A 26,331-nucleotide genomic window follows, 5' to 3' on the forward strand; every position below is an offset into this window, starting at 1 on the left:
ACTTGCCCAAAGTCACACAGCTGATAAGAGGTGGAGTCGGGATTAGAACCCGCGACAAACCCGGCCTCTTTCCACTGAGCCGCGTTGCTTAGTGAAGTGACTTGTCCCAAATCACACCGCAGACAAGTGGCAGAGACTGGGATTAGAGCCAACTACCCCGTGACTCCCAACCCTGTATTCTTGCACTGTGGCTTAGTGGCTAGAGCACGGCCCTGAGAGTCAGAAGGTCACGGGTTCTAATCCTGCTCTGCCCACCTGCCTGCTGTGCGACCTTGGGCAAACTACCTCACTTCTCTGGGCCTCAGTTCCCTCATCTGTCAAATGGGGATGAAGACCGTGAGTCCTATGTAGGCGGAGACTGTGACCAACCTGATTACCTTGTATCTACCCCAGCACATTGTAAGCGCTAAACAAGAACCAGCATTATTATTATTATTATTAATAATGTTGGTATTTGTTAAGCACTTACTATGTGCTAAGCACTGTGCTAAGCGCTGGGGGAGATACAACGTGATCGGGTTCTCCCAAGTAGGGCTCACAGTCTTCATCCCCATTAGACAGATGAGGGAACTGAGGCACAGCGAAGTTAAATGACTTGCCCGAGGTCACACAGCTGACAGACTGCAGAGTGCGGATTAGAACCCATGACCTCTGACTCCCAAGCCCGGGCTCTTTCCACTGAGCCACGCTGCTCCTCTGCTGCTTATTATTTACCTTTCCACTAGGCCATGCTGCGTCTGTTTTTTTTATTCGTGAAGCGCTTCCTATGTACTAAGCGCCGGGGTAGATACAAGTTAATCCGCTGGACGGTTCTATCCCACGTGGGACTCGGTCTTAATCCCGCTTTTATAGATGAGTTGATTTTGGCAAGGTAGCTAAGTGGCTTGCCTCAGTCGATCGACCCTATCCACTGAGCGTTTGCTATGTGAAGAGCACTGTGCTAAACGCTTGGGGAAGTGCAGTACGACACTCAACGGCGTCATTCCACCTGTCGGCCGCGTGACCTCGGGCAAGTCGCTTCACTTCTCCTTGCCTCGGTTCCCTCACCTGGAAAACGGGGCTGAAGACTGGGAGCCCCACGTGGGACAACGTTGCATCTCCCCCAGCGCATAGAACAGTGCTTGGCACATAGTAAGCGCTTAACAAATACATCATTGTTTCCTGCCAACAGCAAGGGGGAGGAGGAGGAGGAGGAGGCTGGCCCTTTAAATCCCGGGACAGGACGGCGGGATGGGGGCCAGGACTGGCTCTTTAAAGGCCGGGAGGGGAGGAGGGGGGGACTGTCCATTTAAAGGCCGGGAGAAGGGCGGGGGGCCTGGTCGTTTAAGGTCCGTGAGGAGGGGCCGGAGGAGTTGAGGGGGACGGGGGAGGGGGTCGGGGGGTCGCATCTTTAGGGTCCGGGAGGGCAGGAGGGAAAGAGAGAGGTTTGGAGTGTGGGCTAACCCTTTTAAGGGCCGGGAGGCCAGTCGGGGTGGAGCTGAGCCTTTAAGGTCCCGGAGGGGAGGGGAATCGCGTGTGTGTGAGTGTGTGTTTTGGGGTGGGGGGCTCCCTTTTTAAGGTTAGGGAGGGGAGGGGAATCGTGTGTGTGTGAGTGTGTGTTTTGGGTGGGGGCTCCCCTTTTAAGATTAGGGAGGGGAGGGGAATCGCGTGTGTGTGAGTGTGTGTTTTGGGGTGGGGGGCTCCCCTTTTAAGATTAGGGAGGGGAGGGGAATCGTGTGTGTGTGTGTTTTGGGGTGGGGGGCTCCGCTTTTAAAGTTAGGGAGGGGGATTAGGGGTGGGGGGGAGACTACCATTTTAAGGGCCAGGACGGGAGGGGGGCTATCCTTTTAAGGTCCGGCAGGGGAGGAGAGTGGTGGGCCCCCCATTTCAGGTCCGGGCGGCCGGTTTTGGAGGGGGCTAACCCTTTAAGGTCCTGGAGGGGTGTGTGTGTGTGTGTGTGTGTGTGTGTGTTGGGGGTGAGGGGGCTACCCTTTTAAGGTCCAGGAAGGGAGGAGGTGGCTACCCTCTTAAGGTCCGGCAGGGGAGGGGAGAAGAGTGTGGGCTGGGCTGGACTGGGCCCTTCTGTCCTTCTTGAGGCCAGGAGGGGAGAGGGCACAGGGTGGTAGCTGCCCAGCGGTCCAGCGCCGGAAGGGAAGTAGCCGCCCGCGACCCTCCGTCGTGACCCCGGGCGGAGGAGGGAAGCCGGTCCCGCGGCGGGATGGCCGCGAGTCCGCTGGCGGTGGCGGTGGCGGTGGCGGGGCTGGTGGCGGCGGCGCCCGGGGCCCCGGCCTCGGCGGCCCGCCCGCTGCTGGTCTTTCTGCTGGACGGCTTCCGCCACGACTACATCGGCCCCGGCGAGCTGGAGGCGCTGCCCGGCTTCAAGGCCGTCGTGGACGGAGGCGTGAAGGCGGACCACCTGACGCCGGACTTCCCCAGCCTGTCCTACCCCAACTACTACACGCTGATGACCGGTGAGTGCCGGGGGCGGGGAGGGAGGCGAATCGGAGACCCCCGAAGCCCCGGGCCCGGGCGGGACCAGACCGGCCCGGACCCTACCTTTCCCTCTGGCCGGACTCTCCGCCGGAGCCCGTCGGGGCTGGCGGTGTGCGGGCTGACCTTCCGAAGTCCGTGGCGGACTCTTCCTCCGCCCGCCTCGACCTCTGGCCTCTCTGTGGCCCCGGTACGGGAGCGGGGGAGGCTGTGCGGGGAAGAGAGGCGACCCTGGCGCCGGAGGTGACAGACAGGGCCTGGCGCACAAGGAGAGAGAGGGACCCGGGCCCGGTGAAGGCGGGGAAGGAGAAGAGAGATCCAGCCTAGTTGCAGGACGGAGAGGCGTCTTTAATGCATTGGGTGGGAATGGGGCAGGTCTTGGGGCCGAAGGGGGAGGGGGCTACCGGAAAGGCCCTGACCCACTCTGTGGGAACTAGCCGAGGCCACGGCCCCGAGACGAGCCCCCGCGGGCAGAAGTCGGTGTTTGATCGTGAGAAAGCGGGGAAGAATTTCTTTCCTCAGTCCCGACGGCTAGGGGAGGTCACGGGGCACTTTCAGTGCATTCTAGCTCGCGGCTGTGCCGCTGGACTGGAGAGATCTGGAGGGAGAGAGTGGGGATGACTCGGTGCAAACCGACCCCACTGCCACAGATGAAACTCCAGCAGGCCTTGCTGGCGGGCGCGCGTGCCTTTCCCCTCTTCACCGCGGTGTCTGAGTAGCGCTCGTTCAAATATTCGGTATAGTGTGCGGAGCACTGGGGAGAGTACACTGTAACAATAAACGGACACGTTCCCTGCCCACGGCGAGCTTCCAGTCTAGAGACAGGGTCCGGAAAAGGTGCCCGGCTATTTTCTCGGACACAGAGTGCACCTTTTCAAGACAGCGCGTGCGCGCGCACTCACTCGGCAGCGCCATCTTGCACAGAAGGACGCCTCCACTGTCCCGTCGGGGCTGCGGAGATGGGAAAGGAGGAATTCTGGCCCCTCACTACACCCTCTCCACACAGATCGGACCGGCGAGAGGCGTCTCGTGGCCATCCCCGCATCCCGGCCTTCCACAAATAAGTAAATAAATGCCCGGCCCATCACGGAATAAAAGTCCCCGGGGGAAGGGACTCGGGACGGAGAGCCACAAAGGGGAGACTCTCCCATTGCACAGCGAGACAATCCCGGATTGATTGATCGATCGATTGAAGCCCCTCCACAGGCCCCTGATTCATTCCCCCTGCCAACCTAAACAACGGCCTCTTTCTCGTGCACGGCACCACCGGGCCCTGCCCCTGCCGTCCCCGCTGCTGCCCGCCCCCACTTCAGGCCACGGACCGGACCCTCGACCTGGTCCGGCTCCTCCCTCCCGCCGGGACCGGGCTCGGGTCGGGGAGCGGCAAGCCGAGCCTGGGAGGGGAGACTGGAGGGCCGCCCGGCCCGGAGACTGACCTAGGAGCATCACGTCTGACACCCGCTCTCAGGGGTGGTGAGGACGGACACCCAGCTGCCCAGAGCCGCTGAAAACCCATCTCCAAGACCCCCACAGTCTGGGGCATTGTTTATTGTCGGCCCTGACAAAGCCCGTCCTGTGTCTCTGGGCAATCTGCCCGCCGGGGAGGGCCAGGGACCGGACAGTCCATGTCTGCCCAGCTGGCCCAAGGGGAAACTGGGCAAGCAGGCTGGTGGGCGGGGGGCTGGGTGGGAGGCCCGCAGAAGCCTCTTCTGCCCCTAGCAGAGGAGAAGCAGAGAGGTACAGGTCACTGGACCCCCAGGGGTTGGGATACCAGCTGGTAGCCCTGTGGGTCTGGCTTGCCCGGGGCCACTATTCTCTTCCCTGTGGGGTCAGAATCTGAGCCCACCGCCGGGATTGGAAAGGGGGCTGGACAGGAAAAGGGGCCGGGAGTGCAGGAAAAACAGAAAAGGAGGGAGTGGGACAGATGCAGCGAGCTAGGAGCCAGAACTCTGCTGGGATGAGGTGCCAGAATCAAACTTCTAGAAGAGCCTGAGGTCTCTTCAGGGAGGAAAGAGGGTCGCCTGAGTGGAAGCAGGGGCTTGGCCCAGTGACCCCACTCTGGGCCCGTTCAGGGCCACAATTCCCTGGGCTGGCCTTTGGTGGTTCCCCTGGGGGATAGATTCCAATGAGAAGCAGTGTGGTCTAGTGGTCTGGAAGACAGAAAGATCCAGTTTCTAATCCTGGCTCTGTCACTCGTCTGCTGTGTGACCTTGGGCAAAGTCACTTCACTTCTCTGGGCCTCAGTTACGTCATCTGTAAAACGGAGATTGAGACAGTGAGGCCCATGTGGGACGGGGAAGACGCCCAACCTGATTGGCTTGTATTTACCCCAGTGCATAGTACGGTGCCTGGCATGTAGTAAGCACTTAACAGATACTTTTTTTTTTTTTTTAAAGCCAGGCTTGAGAATTAGCCAGGTCACTGTCCCCATCCGTCCACCCAGGCCTTTATCCGTCGGGCCAGCCGGCCACTGTGTTTCAACTCTGCCCACAACCTCCCTCGGCGACGGGATCCAGTCATCCCCCACTGTGGGCCAAGCTCTGTGCTGAGCCCCGGGGGAGGTCCCGAAGACCAGGTCGGACACCATCCCTGTCCCACACGAGGCTTCCAGTCTAAAGAGGTCGGGCTTACAGATGAGGAAACTGAGATTCTTTTCACAAGGCCACGCTGCTTCTCACGGCTTCCTCTCTTCCCCCAGCCGGCTCACCCACCCCTCTAAGGGGTCAATGCCCAGCTTCCCCAAGCCCTGTCCCCTCTGGGTCAGGGGCCCGGAATCATCAGTGCAAACAAAGCTCGGTGGAACTTTCATTCCTTCAGAACATTCATTCCTTCAACCGGGCCCGGCTCTAAGGGGAGCCCGCCCGTCCTTCCTCCTCCTCAGCCTCCAAGAGCCCTATGTCCGGGCCTCCCTATTCCCTCCCCAATCCTCTCGCTGGGCGTCTCCCCTCTGGACTCCCCTGCAGTGATCTCAGAGCCTCTTGGCCTCCAGCACTGCCTCTCATTTCCCCTCCTCCACCCCAACCGCCAGTCTCCCCGGCCCCCAACCCTCAGGTTCTTGCTTTGGCCAAAGCCCCACTGCCCTCTGCCCTTCGCCCTCCCTGTCCCCCTCCAGCTCACCAACACCGATCTGGACTTTACCCGTGGAGGGTCGGACTTGGCCGGGCTGCAACCAAACCGTCCCTCTTCCCTGGGAACTTCTGAACTGCAGCGGGGTCATAGGGCAGCGGTTATGACCGTCCAAGATCTAGTTTAAGTATCTGGGAGACTCCCTAAACTCTAGAAATTCTATTGGTGGAATTAGAGGGCAGGTTCTAAAAACTCTCGGACTTTCTGGTTCTGGACGTGGAGCGTGTGCGCAGAGAATGAGAATATTTTCTACTGGGCGTCCTCTAAGCTCCAGGGCTTTTTGTCCCAGGAACGGCTGGGGTTTCAAGATGACCCCCTCCTCCCCACCAAATCCAGGACAGGGACCCCATCCACACAGTGCTGCTTCCAAGCCGTGGGACTCGACTGTAGGAATAATTCATTCGATAGTATTTCTTGAGTGCTTAATGTGTGCAAAGTATTATACTGAGCATTGCAAGAGCACAGTATAACAAATATAACAATAGATGGACACGTTCCCTGCCCACAGTGAATTTATGGCAGAGGGAGGCTGGGCCCTGGGAATGAAGACGTTGGACACGAAGGCCCCTGGTGCCACATCTATACTGGACTGTGGGCAGACCAGTTGGGGGCTGTGGCATCGAACCGAACCACTGACCACCTTTGGAAGAAGTCGGAACCACGACCAATCGCAAACATGACAGAGAAGGGCGTAAGGAGCGGAGGAAAAAAGAAAGTGCGAAAATCAGGGAGTGTTTAGAAAGCTCCTGAGCTTTAAAGTTCTCCCCAACCTGTTTCTTCATTTCTCTGCTCTCTTCTCCCACCATTCCCCAGCTCACACTCCTGGCTCCTCCCATGCCAATCAATCATATTTATTGAGCTCGTACCGTGTGCACATCACTGTACTTAGAGCTTGGGTGAGTATATTAAACCGATCTCCAATTTGATTGCTTTCCCTCTTTCTGGACCTCTCTTCACACAAATCCACCAAGTCACATTCCACCCCACCTTCCAAACCATCTCCTCCAGTAAGCGCTCGATAAATAGCGTTGATTGATCGATCGATTGATTGAATTCAGGGCTTTGGGCACCGCGCTGATGGGTGGAGACCAAGTAGCCTCAGAAAAGAGCCAGTAGCCCTGGAAGCACCATTCCCCTCCCCCAGCGTCACCTTTGAACTCAAAGGCCAAATTCCTTTCACCTGTAGAGTGTAGTTGATGATGGTATTCGTTAAGCGCTTACTATGTGCCAAGCACTGTACTAAGCACTGGAGTGGATTCCAGATAATCAGATCGACAACGGTCCAGTCCCTGCCTGGGGCTAGCAGTCAAATGGGGAGGGAGAACGTGTAATGAATCCCTATTTTACAGATGAGGAAACTGAGGCACCGAGCAGTTAAGTGACTTGCCCAAGGTCACACCGAGCAGGCAGAACTGAGTCTTCTGATTGCCAGGTCCTTGCTCTTTGTGCCAGATCTTGCTGCTTCTAGGCTCCGAGAAGGCAGAGATCCAACAAGATGGTAAGGGTCGCTGGGGTCGGGGTGAGGGGATGCAGGAAACTGTAAGTTTCCCCCAGCAAATCTTGCTAGTTTCCTACAGCAGCTGCACCGTCTAGAGAAGTAGGTTTTTTGTTTTTTGGTTTTATTTTCGTTTTTTAATGACGTTTGTTAAGCACTTATTATGTGCCAAGCACTGTACTGAGCGCTGAGATAGGAGAGAGTCCACGTCCCAGTCCATATCGCAATTTTAATCTGCATTTTACAGATGAGGGAATTGAGGAACAGGGAACCGAAGTGACTTGCCCAAGATCACACAGCGGACAAGCGGCGGATCCGGGCTTTGAATCCTGGTCCTCCTGACTCCCGGGCCCGTGCTCTGGCCATTAGGCCACGCTGCTTCTTGACTCAGTTGGGACGCAGGCCCCGTCCCCGACGGGCTCACTGTCGACGTGGCTTTCAAACGTGGCTGAGTCCCTGCCTCCTCTCCCTCCCGATCGGATCCAGAGGGAGGATGAGATCAGAGCTCTGCAGCTACAGCCAATCGAGGAATCCAAGCCCGACACCCTGTCTTCCCCTCCTTTCCCTTTCCCTCTCCTCATCTGCAGAGAAGCAGGGCAGCTTTCCCTTTGAGCCAGTTATGAGGGAACCACACCACCAAATCAGCCTCAGACAGGAAACTAACACAGCCTGTCAGGCAGTCAATCGTATTTACTGAGCACCGATTGTGTGCAGAGCTCTAAACTAAGTGCTAGGGAGAGTCCAGTACAACAGTAAACAGACCCGCTCCCTGTCCACGACGAGCTTACAGCCTAGAGGACTGCTTCGTCGATCCCAGAGCCCCCTTTCACTATGCCATTTACAATTGCTCTTTAGTGAACTGGTCCTTCTGGAAGTCTGGGTTAGGTAATACTAGTAATAGTAATTATATTAAATAATGGTATTTGTTCAGCGCTTACTACGTGCCAGGCACGTACTAAGTGCTGGGGTGGATATGAGCAAATCGGGTTGGACACGGTCACTGTCCCACCTGGGGCTCACCGTCTCAATCCCCATTTTACAGAGGAGGAACTGAGGCCCCGGGAAGTGAAGTGACTTGCCCAGCGTCACGTAGCAGTCAAGTGGCGGAGCCGGAGTTAGAACCTATGACCTTCTGCTTCCCAGGCCCCTGCTGTCCACTACGTCATGCTGCTTCCAATCCGTCAGTGGTATTTACTGAGCGCTTACTATGTGCACAGCACGGTACTAAGTACTCGGGAAAGTACAATTCGACAGAGTTAACAGACACGTTCCCTAGCCGACAGTCAAGAGTGGGAGACAGACATTAATGTGAATAAATAGAGGGCTCTGTTCTGGACTCTGGGACCCCACAGTCACCATCCCCCAACCCACTGCCCCCACCCGCACCCTCCATCTTGCTGCCTCTTTTCTCGGCCATATTGAAACCCCCTCTTTCCAATACCATGGGTGTGGATCTGACAGAATCAGGCCGGGGGGAGGTTTAAGGAGCTGACCGGTCTGATTTCATTCATTCATTCATTCAATAGTATTTATTGAGCGCTTACTATGTGCAGAGCACTGTACTAAGCACTTGGGATGAACAAGTCGGCAACAGATAGAGACAGTCCCTGCCGTTTGATGGGCTTACGGTCTAATCGGGGGAGACGGACGGACGAGAACAATGGCACTAAACAGCGTCAAGAGGAAGAACATCTCGTAAAGACCGATGGCAACTAAATAGAATCAAGGCGATGTACAATCCGTTAACAAAATAAATAGGGTAACGAAAATATATACAGTTGAGCGGACGAGTACGGTGCTATGGGGATGGGAAGGGAGAGGGGGAGGAGCAGAGGGAAAAGGGGAAAATGAGGCTTTAGCTGCGGAGAGGTAAAGGGGGGATGGCAGAGCGAGTAGAGGGGGAAGAGGAGCTCAGTCTGGGAACGCCTCTTGGAGGAGGTGATTTTTAAGTAAGGTTTTGAAGAGGGAAAGAGAATCGGTTTGGCGGAGGTGAGGAGGGAGGGGGTTCCGGGACCGCGGGAGGACGTGACCCGGGGGTCGACGGCGGGATAGGCGAGACCGAGGGACGGCGAGGAGGTGGGCGGCGGAGGAGCGGAGCGTGCGGGGTGGGCGGTAGAAAGAGAGAAGGGAGGAGAGGTAGGAAGGGGCAAGGTGATGGAGAGCCTCGAAGCCTAGAGTGAGGAGTTTTTGTTTGGAGCGGAGGTCGATAGGCAACCACCGGAGTCGTTTAAGAAGGGGAGTGACATGCCCAGATCGTTTCTGCAGGAAGATGAGCCGGGCAGCGGAGTGAAGAATAGACCGGAGCGGGGCGAGAGAGGAGGAAGGGAGGTCAGAGAGAAGGCCGACACGGTAGTCTAGCCGGGATATAACGAGAGCCCGTAATAGTAAGGTAGCCGTCTGGGTGGAGAGGAAAGGGCGGATCTTGGCGATATCGTAGAGGTGAAACCGGCAGGTCTCGGTAACGGATAGGATGTGTGGGGTGAACGAGAGGGACGAGTCAAGGATGACACCGAGATCGCGGGCCTGCGGGACGGGAAGGATGGTCGTGCCATCCACGGTGACGGAGAAGTCTGGGAGCGGACCGGGTTCGGGAGGGAAGATGAGGAGCTCAGTCTCACTCATGTTGAGTTTTAGGTGGCGGGCCGACATCCAGGCGGAGACGTCCCGGAGGCGGGAGGAGATGCGAGCCCGAAGGGAGGGGGAGAGGACAGGGGCGGAGATGTAGATCTGCGTGTCATCTGCGTAGAGATGGTAGTCAAAGCCGTGAGAGCGGATGAGTTCACCGAGGGAGTGAGTGTAAATGGAGAACGGAAGAGGGCCGAGAACTGACCCTTGAGGAACTCCAACAGTTAAAGGATGGGAGGGGGAGGAGGCTCCAGCGTAGGAGACCGAGAATGACCGGCCAGAGAGGTAAGAGGAGAACCGGGAGAGGACAGAGTCCGTGAAGCCAAGGTGAGATAAGGTATGGAGGAGGAGGGGATGGTCGACGGTGTCAAAGGCAGCAGAGAGGTCAAGGAGGATCAGAATGGAGTAGGAGCCATCGGATTTGGCAAGAAGGAGGTCACGGGTGACCTTAGAGAGAGCAGTCTCGGTAGAGCGGAGGGGACGGAAGCCAGATCGGAGGGGGTCTAGGAGAGAATGGGAGTTAAGGAATTCTAGGCATCGATCGTAGACGACTCGTTCTAAGATTTTGGAAAGGAAGGGTAGTAGGGAGATAGGACGATAACTGGAGGGGGAAGTGGGGTCAAGAGCGGGTTTTTTTAGGATGGGGGAGATGTGGGCATGTTTGAAGGCAGAGGGGAAGGAGCCCTTGGAGATTGAGTGATTTGAAGGGGCCGGGTGGTAAGCATGGGGAGGAGTTGGGGAGACCGAGTAAAGATGGGATCAGGAAATGCCCTCTTCACTCCCCCCGCCAATTGCCCTGTTACCACAGTGTTTAGTGCCCACACTTAATAATAATGGTAAGCGTTAAGTGCTTACTATGTGCCAAGCACTGTTAAGCGCTGGAGTAGTTACGAGGTAATCAGGTTGTCCCGCGTGGGGCTCACAGTCTTCATCCCATTTTCCAGATGAGGGAACTGAGGCCCAGAGGAGTGAAGCGGCTTGCCCAAGGTCACATAGCAGACGGGCGGTGGGTCTGGGATTAGAACCCACGTTCCCCCGACTCTCAAACCCGTGCTGCTTCCACTAAGCCAAGCTGCTTCACTTTAAGGCGTGTGAGGTGAGGGGGAGTGTGGAGGGCCATGTTGGACCTTGAACTCTTTCTGGTAGTTACGGGCCCTTTGGACTGGGCGATATCCCCAGACAGAAGGCCCCCACTGGCTGGGAACTCCTGAAGTTCCTTGGGGGTATATTCAGAGACACAGATCGGGGAGAGAGTGGATAGAGAGGCAGCCGTAGCCTAGTGGATAGAGCCCGGGCCAGAGAGTCAGAAGGAGTTGCGTTCTATCCCAGCTCCGCCCCTTGTCTGCTGTGTGATCTTGGGCAAGTCGCTTCACTTCTCTGTGCCTCAGGGACCTCATCTGTCAAATGGGGATGAAGACTGTGAGCCCCACGGGGGACAACCTGATTACCTTGCATCTACCCCAGGGTTTAGAGCAGTGCTCGGCACATAGCGTTTTAACAGATACCGTCAATATTATTATTATTTTCCAGATGGGGCAGGGGATGAGGAAGTAACCCAATTGTGTCTTCCCCCAGGCCGGCACTGTAACGTCCATCAGATGACCGGAAACTACATGTGGGACCCCAAGACGAACAAGTCGTTTGACATCGGGGTCAACCAGGACAGCTTGCTGCCCCTCTGGTGGAATGGCTCGGAGCCTCTGTGGGTCACCATGACCAAGGCCAAGAGGAAGGTCTCCATGTATTACTGGCCAGGTGTGTTTATGTGTGTGTATCTCTCTCCAACTGCCTCCTCCTACCCCCAGCAGGCCTCTGAGTAGTCATGGTGCGGCTGTGTTGCCTAGTGGAAAGAGCACGGGCCTAGGAGTCAGAGGATCCGCGTTCTAATCCCGGTGCTGGCCCCTTTCCTGCTGGGTGACCTGACGCGAGTCACTTCACTCCCCTGGGCCTTTATAAAATGGGGGTAAAATTCATGTTCTCTTCTCCTACTTAGATTGCAAGGATAGGGGCCGTGGGTTAGATAGACTGTAGCCTGTCTTTGGGCAGGGATTGTCTCGATCTGAATGAATGAATGTGTCCCACCTGATGAACTTGTATCTACTCCACTGCTTAGAACAGTGTTTGACACATAATAAACGCTTAACAAGCATCATTATAAAAAACAGAAGTAATTGTGGCCACCCCAAGATCGGAACGGTCTGTTACCAGCCCCGGGAACATTTTTTTTTATTTTTTAATATTTGTTAAGCACTTACTGTGTGTACTGTACTAAAGACTGGGGTAGATACAAAGTAATCAGTCTATGTCCCATCTGGGCCTCGCAGTCTTAATCCCCGTTTTACAGTTGAGGTAACTGAGGCACAGAGAAGTGAGTTGATTTGCCCAAGTTCACACGGCAGACAAGTGGCGGAGCCGGGATTAGAACCCAGGTCCTTCAGACTCCCGGGCCCGTACTCTACCCGCTAGGCCACCCTGCCTTAGATCAGGTCCCAGGTGCCCCCAAAGGCAGGTTGGGCCTGTCAGCCCCTTCCTGGGGGGCGTCCACGGAGAGCCAGGACCCCGGAGTCTGGGATGTGGGAAGTTGTGAATGGCGGGGGCAGAAGCACACGCTAAAGACACCGGGAGGCCGAACTTTACGGAGCAAGGGCCGAGCCCCCCAACTTTATCTCAGTTCCTGACCCCCTTGGCCCTTCCCTCCTGGTCACGTATTTCCCCTTGGGCTCTGCAAACCGCTCAGGGTTTGGCCAGCGGCCCTGAATCCCGGGATCACCTGGAATCGCACCGGCGAACATAATCGCGAACCTTCCTCATTCATTCTTTCAATCCTATTGACTGAGCCCTGAGTGTGCGAAGCGCCGTACTAAGCGCTTGGGAGAGTATAATATAACGATAAATAGGTACATTCCCTGATCTCGATGAACTCTGGCCCTCAGGCTGCGAGGTTGAGATCCTCGGAGTCCGGCCGTACCGCTGCCTCGAGTACAAGACCGTCCCGACGGACAGAGATTTCGCCAACGCCGTCAACAACGCTCTGGACGCACTCAAGTAAGTCCCCCAGATTGACTGCTCTGCCCGCACAAGCCACGTTCATTCATTCAGTCGTATTTATCGAGCGCTTACTGTGTGCGGAGCACTGTACTAAGCGCTTGGGAGACTACAGTATAACAAGGGAGGGAGTCGGGGGCGATGGGGAGGGGAGGAGGAACAGAGGGAAAGGGGGCTCAGTCTGGGAAGGCCTCCTGGAGGAGATGAGCTCAGCGCTTAGAACAGTGCTCTGCACATAGTAAGCGCTTAACAAATACCAACATTAACATTATTGAGAGGGGAAGAGAGTTAGTTGTGAGGAGGGAGGGCGTTCCCGGTCAGAGGTAGGACGTGGGCCAGGGGTCGACGGCGGGACGGGCGAGAAGGAGGCCCGGTGAGGAGGTGAGCCGCGGCAGAGGAGCGGAGTGTGCGGGCCGGGCTGGAGGAGGAGAGAAGGGAGGTGAGGTGGGAGGGGGCCAGGGGATGGACAGCTCGGAAGCCAAGAGTGAGGAGTTTTTGTTTCGTGCGAAGGTTGATAGGCGACCACTGGAGGTTTTTGAGGAGGGGGGTGACAGGCCCAGAGCATTTCTGTAGAAAGATAACCCGGGTAGCAGAGCAAAGTATAGAGTGAAGTGCGGAGAGACAGGAGGATGGGAGATCAGAAAGGATGCTGACGCGGTCATCCAGTCGGGATAGGATGAGTGACTGTACTAACAAGTATGTACATATTTATTATTCTATTTATTTTATTAATGATGTGTATATATCTATAATTCTATTTATTTATGTTGATGCTATTGGTGCCTGTCTACTTGTTTTGTTGCCTGTCTCCCCCCTTCTAGACCGTGAGCCTGTTGTTGGGTAGGGATTGTCTCTGTTGCCGAATTGTACTTTCCAAGGGCTTATTATAGTGCTCTGCACACAGTAAACGCTCAAAAGTTATGATGGAATGAATGAATGAACAATAAATAGACCCATTCTCTGGCCACTACGTGCTTACAGTCTCCTAGGTCTGTGGCCCCACCCACACCCAGTCACACCCTCCTTCTAAACTCGTGAAAGAAGGGAGGCGAGGTAGGAGGGGGCATACACTGAGTGCTACACGCTGAGAGCTCATTAATTACTACTGATTGAATGATTCCCTGAAGCAGGCAAAACAGTCACTCAGTTCCAGGATTTCAGGCAGGATTTGTGGATGAGTAGGCATAATGTGCTTTGAGATCCTTAGGGAGCCCCACACCCGCTGCCTTGGATCTTCAAAGATCTGGGTTCTAGTTATATCTCTGCCCCTGGCCTTCTGTGTGACCTTGGGCAAGTCACATCCTTCCTGGGCCTCAGTCTCTCCATCCTGTCAAATGGAGAGATGATCCCTCCTCACTCTTGTTCTCCCTCAATCAATTAATGTCATATTTATTGAGCACTTACTACGTGCAGAGCACTGTACTAAGCACTAGGGAGAGTACAGTACAACAGAATTGGCATATTCCCTGCCCATAACGAGCATACAGTCTAGAGGAAGAGCAAATCAGGTTGGACACAGTCCCTGCCCCACATGAGGCTCGCAGTCTTAACCCCCATTTTACAGATGAGGGATCTGAGGCCCGGAGAATTAATTAATTAATGTTGGTATTTGTTAATCGCTCACTATGTGCAGAGCACTGTTCTCAGCGCTGGGGTAGATACAAGATAATCGGTTTGGACACAGTTCCTGTCCCACTTGGGGCTCACAGTCTTAATCCCCGTTTTACAGATGAGGGAACTGAGGCCCAGAGAAATGAAGTGACTTGCCCAAGGTCACACAGCAGACAAGTGGCGGAACAGGGATTAGAACCCTGATCTTCTGACACCCAGGCCCAAGGTCTATCCACTGGACCATTCTGCTTCTCTAAGCAGCACTGAGTAAGCACTGAGTTTATACCATCTGTGGGCAGGGATTGTCACTGTTTATTGTTGTATTCTTTCCTAAGCACTTAATACAGTCCTCTGCACACAGGAAGCGTTCAATAAATAGAAGTGAATAAATAAATACCATTTAAAATGAAAAGGATTGTGGGTTTTTTCCCTGGTGGAAGGACCTCCCTTGCCTTGCTTGGGACTCTTCTGGACCCCCCCAAACCTCAGTTAACTTCCCAGAACACCTCTGAGGGAGGAAACAAATCCAAATCCTTGCAAAACAGCAAGGCGTAGTGGGTAGAACAGGGGCCTGGGAATCAGAAGATCACCGGTCCTCATCCCGGCTCCGCCACTTGTCTGTTGTGTGACCTCGGGCATGTCACTTCACGTCTCTGGGCTCAGTTCCCTCATCTGTCAAATGAGGATCGAGTCTGTGGGACAGGGACTGTGACCCACCCGATTTGCTCATATCCACCCCAACGCTTAGGACAGTGCCTGGCCCATAGGAAGCGCTTAACGAACACCACAGACGGGGAGGGGAATTGGGGCCGACCCAGCCCGTCCCTGCCTGTGTCCGCTTTTCCCAGGAGCCACAGCACGGACCTGGCGGCAGTGTACCACGAGCGTATCGACGTGGAAGGCCACCACTACGGCCCCGACTCGGCGCAGCGGAAGGCGGCCCTCAGAGCCGTGGACCGGGTCCTCGGGGACATGATGCGGCGCATACAGGTGCCCGGCCGCGCCGGCTGGGGGTCGGGAGGGATGCGCTTCCTCCGGGACCCCTCGCTGCCCCCGGGCCCTGGACGTCCTGTCCTCCCCATCCTCCTGACAACGGGGGACCCTCCCCAGGTAGCCCAGCCGCCCGTCAATCCCTCCCTCGACAACAGAGAAGCCGGGCCCCGCTGCTCAAACTCCGGTCAGCCTGCCCCGTCTGGCTGGGCCCAAGCTCCGGCCCTCCCTGTGCCGACACCGAGGAGGTGACAACACACATCTGACTGACCACGCGTGTAGTTGACTACGTGCACGCTAGACCGGTCACCCGCATGTCTGACCGACAGCACACGGGGCACACAGGTGTCTGCACGGGGACAGAACCTCAACTCAATATTCACGCTAACACTCCTCCTCTCGGTGCCCTTAGCAGCCGAAGAGAAAGGCGGGGGGGGGGTCCCCCTTTTTCACACCCGCCATTTCATTTCATCCCCCTTCTGGTGGCGCCAGCTGCCACGGCGGGGAGGGGGCCCCAGGAGTCCCTTTCCTGCCTTCGTCACCCAGGATTCCTCATTCTCACCAGTGGCCCGGCCTCGATGGTCCAGCGAAGGATCTGGTCCAAACAGACTCTCCCAAATCCCAGTCAGACACCGCGTAGGGGCCGCCGGGGACTCCCCTTCCTACATGCTCGAGCCCCCCACAAGCCGTAAACCCGTTCTGGCTCCACCCCCAGCCCAGCCCTCACCTCTGCCCTGCGCGCATTGGCGCCCAGACAACACCTAGAACACAATGACCACCCAGCATGGCACCCTGCACCCAGAGGGCACCCAGCACAGCGTCCTGCACCCGGGGGCCACCAGCACAATGTCCTGCACGCAGTGGACGCCCCATACGGTATCCTTTACCTACAGGGGACTCAAGTATCGATCTCAGTTGTTTGCAGAGGAGAAACTTTCCCAGAGGAAACAACGTGAAAGCTCAGTCGCTTGGGCACCCGCCTTGGCTTCAACGAGTGATGGAGGGGGAAGCTGTCCCCTCTCCCTGGGAAAGGCCTCCTTGAGGAGTCATCGTTGGAAAGGGCCTGGGGTTGTCCCGGTCAGCCCGGTAACCTTGGGCCCTCTCCCCCCGCTCCCCGTCCCCTTCCCCTCCCCTCCGGCAGGAAGAGGGGCTGCAGGACCAGTTGAACGTCATCCTGTTCTCAGACCACGGCATGACGGACATCTTCTGGATGGAGAAGGTGATCGACCTGCAGCAGTTCGTCGACCCGAAGGACATCACGCAGACCAAGGACCAGGGCCCCGTGGTCAGCCTGTGGCCAGCGCCCGGGAAGGAGGCTGAGGTGAGGGCGGCGTGGGGGCGGGGGGGACGGTGGAGGGGCTACCGTCTCTCTCGGTGCCACTGGCCGTCAGAGCTCAGCTGCGACGCAGACCCCCCGGGGGAATTTGGGGGGCAAAATTTGCCCCCGGGTCAGGAAACCGCACCGTCCTCCTCCTCCTCCTCCTCTGCATCGGGCACTGCCGGTCACCCACATGGCTTCCTGTCCGTAACTGGTAATTTCCATCCTCAAAGCACAGTCGTGTCCCAGAGGGAAGGCCTCATTTGGCCTCATTTTTTTTGTTTTTTTTAAATGGTATTTTAAGCGCTTACTATGTGCCAGGCGCCATATTAAGCGCCAGGGTAAGATCAGGGTAATCAGGTTGGATGTAGTTCAAGTCCTGGGAGGGGCTCACAGTCTTCATCCCCATTTTACAGATGAGATAACTTGGGCTCAGAGAAGTGAAGTGACTTGCCCAGTGCCACACAGCGGACAGGCGGCGGAGCCGGGATTAGAATCCACGTCCTTCTGCCTTTCAGGCCCGTGCTGTAGGCCGTGCTGATTCTTGAACCTCCTCCACCGGCCCACTGTGTGTTCTTGGGCAAAACAATTAACTTTCCTGCACCTCAGTTTCCTCATCTATAAAATGGGGATAAAATTGCTGCGCTCCCCGTCCCTTAGACTGTGTGCGAGCCCCACGTAGAACATGGGACTCATGTCCGATCTCATTATCCTCTATTTAGTCGAGAGGTTGGCACAGAGTAAGCACTTTAACGGCCAATTTTATGATTTTTCTCATGATTCTGTGCTGCACAAAACTTCCTGCAGACATTTGCATCCCTTCGGTGTTTTCGATCTAAATTTGACTGCATTGGCTGCTCACCCTAAGTCCCCTATTACTGCGGGAAAAAAGTCTCGAGAAAGTTATTTGTCTTAATGTCTGTCTCCCACTCTAGACTATCAGCTCATGGTGGGCAGAGAACGTGTCTACCAACTCAGTTGTATTATCCTTTCCCAAGCGCTTAGCACAGTGCTCAGCACACAGTAAGGGCACCATAAATGGGAAGCAGCATGGCCTAGTGAAGAAGGAGAAGCAGCAGGGCTTAGTGGAAAGAGCCCGGGTTTGGGAGTCGGAGGTCGTGGGTTCTAATCCCAACTCCGCCACTTGTCAGCTGTGTGACTTTGGGCAAGTCACTTCACTTCTCTCTGCCTCAGTTACCTCATCTGGAAAATGGGGATGAAGACTGTGAACCCCACCTGGGACAACCTGATTATCTTGTGTCTCCCTGAGTGCTTAGAACAGTGCTTGGCACATAGTATGCGCTTAATGCCATCATTACTGTTATTATTATTGGTGGATCAAGCTCAGCTCTGGGAGTCAGAAGGACCTGGGTTGTAATTCTGACTCCTCCACTTACCTGCCCTGTGATCTTGGGCAAGTCACTTCACTTCTCTGTAAAATGGGGAGTTTGTGAGCCTGAAGTGGGATAGGGACTGTGTCCAACCTCATTAGTTTCTATCTGCCCCAGTGATAATCATAATAATAATACTGGTATTTGTTAAGCTCTTACTATGTGCAGAGCACTGTTCTAAGCGCTGGGGTGGACACAGGGTAATCAGCTTGTCCCACGTGAGGCTCACAGTCTTAATCCCCATTGTACAGATGAGGTCACTGAGGCACAGAGAAGTGAAGTGACTTGCCCATAGTCACACAGCTGACAAGTGGCAGAGCCGGGATTCGAACCCATGACCTCTGACTTCCAAACCCGTGCTCTTTCCCCTGAGCCACGCTTAGAAAGGTGCTCGACAAACAGTAAGCATTTAACAAATACCGTAATGAATTAATTAACCATGACTTCTCCTGGCCGCTACTGCCAAATCCACCATGGGTCCCCAGAATATCTGCTTCCTCCAGGAAGCCTTCCCAAATCGGTCACGGCAAAGCCTCCCCAAATTGGCATGGCACCCCAAAGCACAAACCATTCTAAGTTTCTGGGGCATTTGTATTGTCTCATTTGTAGACTTGGTCTGGCCAGAGAAGCAGCACGGCCCAGTGGGTAGAGCATGGGCCTGGAAGTCGAAAGGACTTCCCCATTTTCCAGATGATGGAACTGAGGCCCAGAGAAGTGAGTTGCCCAGGGTCGCACAGAAGACAAGTGGCGGAGCCGGGATTAGAACCCAGGTCCTCCCGACTCCCAGGCCTGAGCTCTATCCACTAGGCAAGGTGGGGAGGGATAAGAGGGACGAGGATGAGGGATGGCGTGGCTGGTGGTCAGTGGCATGGAGGGGACTGGACACACGGGCGAGCCTGGGGGTCAGGGGTCAGCGTCCAGCCTGGCGGAGAGGCGGGACGCTCAGGCTGGCCGGCTGAAGTAAGTGGAGGTTTGCGTGATGACGATGATGGTATTTGTTAAGCGCTTACTATGTGCCAAGCACTGTTCCAAGCGCTGGGGTAGATACAGGGTCATCAGGTTGTCCCTCATGGGGCTCACAGTCTTTATCCTCATTTTACAGATGAGGTAACTGAGGCCCAGAGAAGTGAAGTGGCTTGTCCACGGTCACACAGCGGACAAGGGGTGGTGCCTGGATTGGAACCCACATCCTCTGACTCCCAAGCCCGGGCTCTTCCCGCTAAGCCACGCTGCTTCTCCAGTGTGCCGGGAAAGGGGGTCCTCCCCCTGCCGCCCCGCCACCCCTGCCCCCAGCCAAAAGTAGAGCACTGTGCAGAGCACTCTGCCGAGCTCCTGGGAGAGGGTGGCAGGTGCCAGACGCCAGTCCCTCCTAAGGAGCCGAGTGACCTGGTGGCCGGAGCCGAACGACCACTTCCCTGTGCCCGCTGGCCAGGGCTGTGTGACTGCTGCTCTGTGCCTAGTGGCCGGAGCTGAGTGACCGCTGGTCCGGGCCTGGTGGCCAGAGCTGAATGAGCGCTGCCCTGGGCCTGGTGGCCGGAGGCGGGTGACCGCTTCCCGGTGCCCGGTGGCCGGAGCCGAGTGAGCGGTGGCCGGGCAGAGGCGAGGACGGAGGGGGGCTGACGTCATCTGTCCGGCAGGTGTACGGACGGCTGAGAGAGGTGGAGCACATGACCGTGTACCGGAGAGAGGCCATCCCCGACCACTTCCATTACAAGGAAGGGAAGTTCGTGTCGCCCCTCACCCTGGTAGCCGACAAGGGATGGTTCATAACTGAGGTAACGGGGGCGGCTTTCGCCAGATGGGCTCTCGGGGATTCCCGACTCTCCCCCGGTGACCCGGGACAGACCCTCCGTCACCACCTCTCCCCCAGCGACCCAGCGGGGACCCGGTGACACCCCTGACTCTCCCCTCTCCATCCCGACTCTCTCCCGGTGACCCAGCACGGACCATCCCACATCTCTGACTCTCCCCTCTCCGTCCCTGCCCCTCCCTTCTGCGATTCCCTCCCAGCCCACCTTCCTCTTCGGGCCTTAACGGTGTTGATGTGAAAACGACCCTTCCTGAGAGTCAGGATCCCCGCCCGCCCCAGGGCTGTCTTAGGCCGGAAGGGATGCCTTGATTTCCCGCCTCGGTCCAGAGAGGTCTGATGACCATGGAGTCTGGTTTTCTGCAGGGAAAGACTCTCGCCTTCCCCACATTTCCACCCCCGGAGCCGATCCCTCTCAGACCGCCCCAGGTTTCACCCACTCGCACCGGGGAGGGAGAGCGGGTGTGGGGGTGAGACCGTCAGAGACTATGGAATGAGACTAAGGGGAATGATAATAATGATAATTGTGGGATCTGTTAAGCACTTCCTATGCGCCGAGCTCTGTACTAAGCAGTGGGCTAGATATAAGGTAATCGAGTTGGACCTAGTCCCTGTCCCACACAGGGCTCACAGCCTTCATCCCCATTTTACAGATGAGGGAACTGAGGTACAGAGAGGTTAAGTGACTTGACCAAGTTCACGTAACAGAATAGTGGTGGATTAGAACCCAGGTCCTTCTGACTCCCGGGCCCAAGCTCTATCCATTAGGCCACACTGCTTGTCTAGTAATGACGGTATTTGTTAAACGTTTACTATGTGCCAGGCACTGTTCTCAACACTGCGGTGGGTACAGGCAAATTGTGTTGGGCACAATCCCTGTCCCACGTGGGGCTCACGGTCTCAACCCCCATTTGACAGATGAGATATCTGAGGCCCAGAGAAGTGAAGTGACTTGCCCAAGGTCACACAGCAGACAAACGGAGGAGCCAGGATTAGAACCCTTGGCCTCCGACTCCCAGGCCCCTGCTCTACCCACTAGGCCATGCTGCTGTGGGAAGACAGAAAGAAATCAGAGAGGCCTGGCAGGTTTTAGATTTGTAGTCAAGCATTTCATTATGGTATTGATCGGGGCTCTCCATGGGCCAAGGACTGGGATAAATACTGGTGTGGATAGAGGATAATCGGGAGAGGCAGCGTGGCTTAGTGGATAAAGCCACAGGCCCGGGAGTCAGAAGGACCTGGGTTCTGATCCTGACCCCACCACCTGTCTGCTGTGTGACCTTGGGCAAGACACTTCACTTCTCTAGGCCTCAGTGACCTCACCTGTAAAATGGGGATCAAGACTGTGAGCCCCAAGTGGGACAGGGATTGTGTCCTACCTGATTAACTTGCAGCTATCCCAGCTCTTAGAATGGTGCTTGGCACATAGTAAGTGCTTAACAAGTACCATATAGTATTATCATCATTATTATTACTAATATAATCAGATCAGAGACAGTCCGAGAAGCAGCGTGGCTCAGTGGAAAGAGCCCGGGCTTGGGAGTCAGAGTTCATGGGTTCGAATCCCGACTCCGCCCCTTATCAGCTGGGTGACCGTGGGCGAGTCACTTCACTTCTCTGTGCCTCAGTTGCCTCATCTGTAAAATGGGGATGAAGACTGTGAGCCCCACGTGGGACGACCTGATGACCCCGGATCTCCCCCAGCGCTTAGAACAGTGCTCTGCACATAGTAAGCGCTTAACAAATACCAACATTATTATTATTATTATTACCCCCACAGGGCTCTGAGGCTGAGAGGCAGGGAAAGCAAGGATCTTCTCCCTGTTTTACAGAGGAGAAAACTGAGGTTCAGTGACTTGACCAAGGTCACGGCAGGGCCAGTTCTCCCAACTCTCGGTCCCTCACTCTCCTCCACTAGCCCAGGCTGCTCCCCGCAAAAGATAGAGGCTAAGCAAGGTTTCAGTTGTGATTGGTCACTCCTGCTCCCCACCGAGCACCGGACAGGTCTCAGAGATGGAAGGTGGGGATGGAAACGGCCGGCCCAGTGCCCTCCCCTCCTGACCGGGAAGGGTTTCGGGGGCCCGGGGGGTGGTGGTCATCCTCGTGGTCTGCCCGGCGGGCAGCTTGCTGCATGTTCACTGGTCAGTAGAGAAGCAGCATGGCTTAGTGGAAAGAACCCGGGCTTGGGAGTCAGAGGACGTGGGTTCTAATCCTGACTCCTCCACGTCTGCTGGGTGACCTTGGGCAAGCCACTTAACTTCTCTGTGCCTCAGTGACCTCATCTCTAAAATGGGGATTAAGACTGTGAGCTCCACGTGGGACAACCTTATTACCTCGTATCTACCCTAGCGCTTAGAACAGTCCTCGGCACATAGTAAGCGCTTAACAAATATCGTAATTGTTATTGTTGGATAGAGCACAGGCCTGGGAGTTTATTGCTATTGTTCATGTCTGTCCGTCTCCCGATTAGACCGTAAGCCCGTCAGAGGGCAGGGACTGTCTCTGTTACCGATTTGTACATTCCAAGCGCTTAGTACAGTGCTCTGCACATAGTAAGCGCTCAATAAATACTATTGAATGAAAGGTAATGGGGTTCTAATCCCAGCTGTACTACTTATCTGCTGTGTGGCTTTTGGCAAATCACTTAACTTCTCTATGCCTTAGCTACCTCATCTGCAAACGGGGATTGAGACTGTGAGCCCCATGTGTGTGTCCAATCTGATTATCTTGTATCTACCCCAGCGCTCAATACAGGGCCTGGGACATAATAAATGCCTAACAAATACCATAATAATAATAATAATAATAATAAAAAAAGGATGACCTCAAGGTCAAACGCATAGAGCCCCGCTTCAAACTAAGTTGACTCGGGCAGGTAAGTACCAGGCCCTGCTTTTCCTTCTTGGGCTGGGGTTGGTATAAAGGCTGTTCAGTTTTTAGGTTCACCTTTCCATCCTGGAATAAAATCATTATAATAATTATAATAATAATAATGTTATTTATTAAGCACTTACTTTGTGCCGGGCACTGTACTAAGCACTGGAGTGGATACAAGCAAATCGGGTTGGACACAGTCCCTGTCCCACTCGGGGCTCACAGTCTCCATCCCCATTTTCCAGATGAGGTAACTGAGGCCCAGAGAAGTGAAGTGACTTGCTCAAGGCCACATAGCCGACAGGTGGCGGAGCTGGGATTAGAACCCATGACCTTCTGACTCCCAGGCCCCTGCTCTATCCACTACACCGGGCTGAGTTCCACGGCAATTCCGATAAAAGCTCTCCGTGTCCTAGAGCGGCGAGCTGGGTCAGCCCTGGCTCTGACCGTAGTCCTGGCTCGAACCCCGGCCTCGGCCTTAGCCCAGACTCAGGACCTGCGTGGACTAGGGCTGGGACAGTACGGGACTATCTGCACTCAGTACCTGCTTCATCAGTAATCAATCAATCAATCCACGCTATTTATCGAGTAATTACTGAGTGCAGAACACTATACCGAGCACTTGGGAGAGTACGATATATTGGACGAGTGGATAGAGCCCGGGCCCGGGAGTCAGAAGGATCTGGGTTCTAATCCCGGCTCCGCCACTTGTCTGCTATGTGAGCTTGGGCAAGTCATTTCATTTCTCTGGGCCTCAGTCACCTCATCTGTAAAATGGGGATTAAGAATGTGAGTCCCATGTGGGACGGGGGGACCGTGTCCAATCCGATTTGCTAAGCCGCCCCAGGGCTTAGTACAGTGCATGGCACACGGTAAGCGCTTAACGAATACCACAATTATTATTATTATTGTAGAGTTGATAGACACAATCCCTGCCAACAAGGAACTTACTTACAGTCTACAAGGGGAGATAAACATTAGAACAGACGACGGATAGGGGACATCGTAAAGTAGAACGATAGGAACGTAGGTTCCGTGGGACGGTTTCTCTGATTACTGGGGAAGTGACGTGGCCTAGGGGGGAGAGAACACGGGTCTGAGAGTCGGAAGACCCAGGTTCGAGCCCCACTCGCCCGTGTAACCTTGGATAAGTCACTTCACTTCTCCGGGCCCCAGGCTCCCCCTCTGCAGAATGGGATGATACCACACAGGGAAGTTTAGAGAGGGGAGTGAGACACGGGACGTGAAAGGGAGGGTGGAAGCGGTCCCCACCCCCGTTAGCCGGCCCAGACGCGGGGACTCACGGCCCGGCCCGCTCTCTGCCTGTCCCCAGAGCAAGGACAAGCTCCCGTTCTGGGAAAACGTCACCGGGCGCAGGGAAGGCTGGCAGCGCGGCTGGCACGGCTACGACAGCGAGCTCAGGGACATGTGGGGGATCTTCCTGGCCTTCGGACCCGGTAAGCCTCCCGGCGCCCCCGACCCCTCTTCCCCGCTCCACGGGATGCGTCATCCCCTCCCTCCCGAGGAAGCCCCGCTCCCCCCATCCCTTCCTCCACGGGAGGTCACCCCACCACCAACCTCCTCCCAGAGAAAAACCCTCCGCGCTCTGCCCTCCCTAGGAAGTGTCCCTCCCCTCCCACCACGATCCTCATCCCCTTCCAGAGGAAGGTCCCGCCCAGCCCAGTCCCAGACCGTCCCGACATCGGCCCCTCCTTGGCGGGGACTACTCACCGGGGTGTCTTTAACGTAGGCGGCGTGGACGGTTTGCATCGTGGGCGGGTCCGTCCTCAGGAGCCTCGGGTGCGGCAGCAAGAGTATTTACCGGTCGCGTACTCCGTACCGCAGGGCGCTGTACTCGGTGCCCACTACGGGCAGAACATCTGACTGGGTGCAGGGCACTGGACTGGCTACCTATTGGGTGGCGACTCCCACTTAATAGGCAGTCACCCCCTCCTTCTTCCTCCCCGCCTCCCTCCTCCCCAGGAAGTCATCCTCCTCCACCCTTCCATTCACAAGAAGTCCTGACCCCACGGGGTCCACGCCACAACGGTCACCACCGTCCTTCTGCACGAATTCCCCTCCACCACCTCCAAAGAAGATAACGTTCTTTGCCAGCGCCTCTCCCTGTGGCTGGCCACGATTTCCCCCCAAATCCCGCCCCCGTGGCCGGCGTTCACCCTCCCCTCCCCGCTCTGTATCCCCTCTCTGACCCTCTGCCTTCTCCTCCCCCGTTCCAGACTTCAAGCCGGGATTCCGGGCGGGCCCGGTCCAGGCGGTGGACGTGTACAACGTCATGTGCAGCGTGGCGGAGATCCCGCCCTTGCCCAACAACGGCTCCTGGTCCCGAGTGGCCTGCATGTTCCGGAGCGCCGGCCCCGCCCTCCGGGCGCCCGGCTGGACGCTGCTTCTCCTGCTCGCCTGGGCGGCGGCGTGACGGCCCCCGGCACCCAGGGCCTCCGGAGTCGGCCCGCGGCCCTCCCCCTCTCTGGGGTAGGGTCGGGACATCACTGACGGGCCCCGCCCCGGCCGGGGAACAACCTAAGCCTCCGATCTCTTACCTGTAATCCCCTCGACCCCAGCCCCCGGACCCCGGGATCGGGGAGGCTCCCTCTCCCGTCCGAGGTCCGGGGCGGCGCGGACAGCGTGCGTTCTCGGTTGACGCTCCCTATCCGGCTCAGATTCCGGTCAGTTCCCGGGTGGCCGGTGGCCGCCGGCCTGGCCGGGGGCCGGGCCCCCCCGCCGCTGCACGGCCCCCCGAGCTGGTCGCTTTCTTTGCTTACCTTCTGAGCTCGGCCCCGCCAGGCTCAGTCCCGGACCGTCCTGACATCGGCCCCTCCTTAGCGGGGACTGCTCGCCGGGGTGTCTTCGACGTGGACGGTGTCGACGGTTTGAATCGTGGGCGGGTCCGTCCTCCGGTGCGGCAGCAGGGGTATTTACTGGGCGCCTGCTCTGTACTGCAGGGTGCCGTACTCAGTGTCCACTGTGGGCGGAACACCTGACTGGGCAAGCTCTGGGTGCAGAACACTGGACCGGCTACCCATTGGGTGCCGAGTGCAGGACCGTACGCCCACCGGGAGCAAAGCGCCCAGGACGGGGCCGTGCACGTGGTGACCGTTCAGTCGATACCGAGGGGATGACCTCGACGGGGGCACCAGGATGTCTGGAGGAAGCAGATGCTGGTTGCCAACCTGGACGCCCACCCTCGGGATTAGAGACGGACCATCCGACATACCGACTCTCCCGTCTCCATCTCTGAGTCTCCCCCAGTGACCCAGTACGGCCCATCCAACACCCCTGACTCTCCCCCCCCTCCATCCCTGACTCCCCTGCAGCGACCAAAATGGGCCATCCCACCCCGCCCCCCCCCCCGCCCCCCCCGGCCTCCCTCTCGGCCATCTCTCGGGTCAGAGATGAGGCCTCGGGCAGCGAGCTCTCTCTTTGGGGCTCGGTGGCTGAAAAGGTCATTGCCAATCCCCTCCGACCTCTGGACCGTTTCCCCTCCGCGATCCCAGAGACCCGGGTGCCAGCCGCGACTCTGTCCCTGCCTTGCTGTATTACCTTGGACGAGTCACTCAACCTC

At 56.5% G+C, this 26,331-nt stretch overlaps 1 protein-coding gene across 1 annotated transcript; it reads left to right on the forward strand.

The window, feature by feature from the left end:
• Positions 1 to 2,034: 2,034 nt before the first annotated feature.
• ENPP6 (ectonucleotide pyrophosphatase/phosphodiesterase 6) lies at positions 2,035 to 26,111 on the forward strand. Its single transcript, XM_029076414.1, has 8 exons — positions 2,035 to 2,450; positions 11,291 to 11,470; positions 12,649 to 12,760; positions 15,220 to 15,361; positions 16,503 to 16,682; positions 19,708 to 19,845; positions 24,085 to 24,208; positions 24,989 to 26,111. The coding sequence occupies exons 1-8, from the start codon at positions 2,198 to 2,200 to the stop codon at positions 25,183 to 25,185; spliced, it is 1,326 nt and encodes a 441-aa protein (XP_028932247.1). The 5' UTR covers positions 2,035 to 2,197; the 3' UTR covers positions 25,186 to 26,111.
• Positions 26,112 to 26,331: the final 220 nt, after the last annotated feature.

The sequence above is a fragment of the Ornithorhynchus anatinus genome, chromosome 12, assembly GCF_004115215.2.
Source record: "Ornithorhynchus anatinus isolate Pmale09 chromosome 12, mOrnAna1.pri.v4, whole genome shotgun sequence".
NCBI lineage: Eukaryota > Metazoa > Chordata > Mammalia > Monotremata > Ornithorhynchidae > Ornithorhynchus > Ornithorhynchus anatinus.

What these genes read in the sequence shown, in the direction of transcription:
- ENPP6 (XM_029076414.1), top strand. Translation starts at nt 2,198, where the DNA reads ATGGCCGCGAGTCCGCTGGCGGTGGCGGTGGCGGTGGCGGGGCTGGTG. An exon ending in CTACTACACGCTGATGACCG is followed by an intron (nt 2,451 to 11,290) that starts GTGAGTGCCGGG and finishes GTCTTCCCCCAG; the next exon opens with GCCGGCACTGTAACGTCCAT. An exon ending in CGCCCGGGAAGGAGGCTGAG is followed by an intron (nt 16,683 to 19,707) that starts GTGAGGGCGGCG and finishes TCTGTCCGGCAG; the next exon opens with GTGTACGGACGGCTGAGAGA.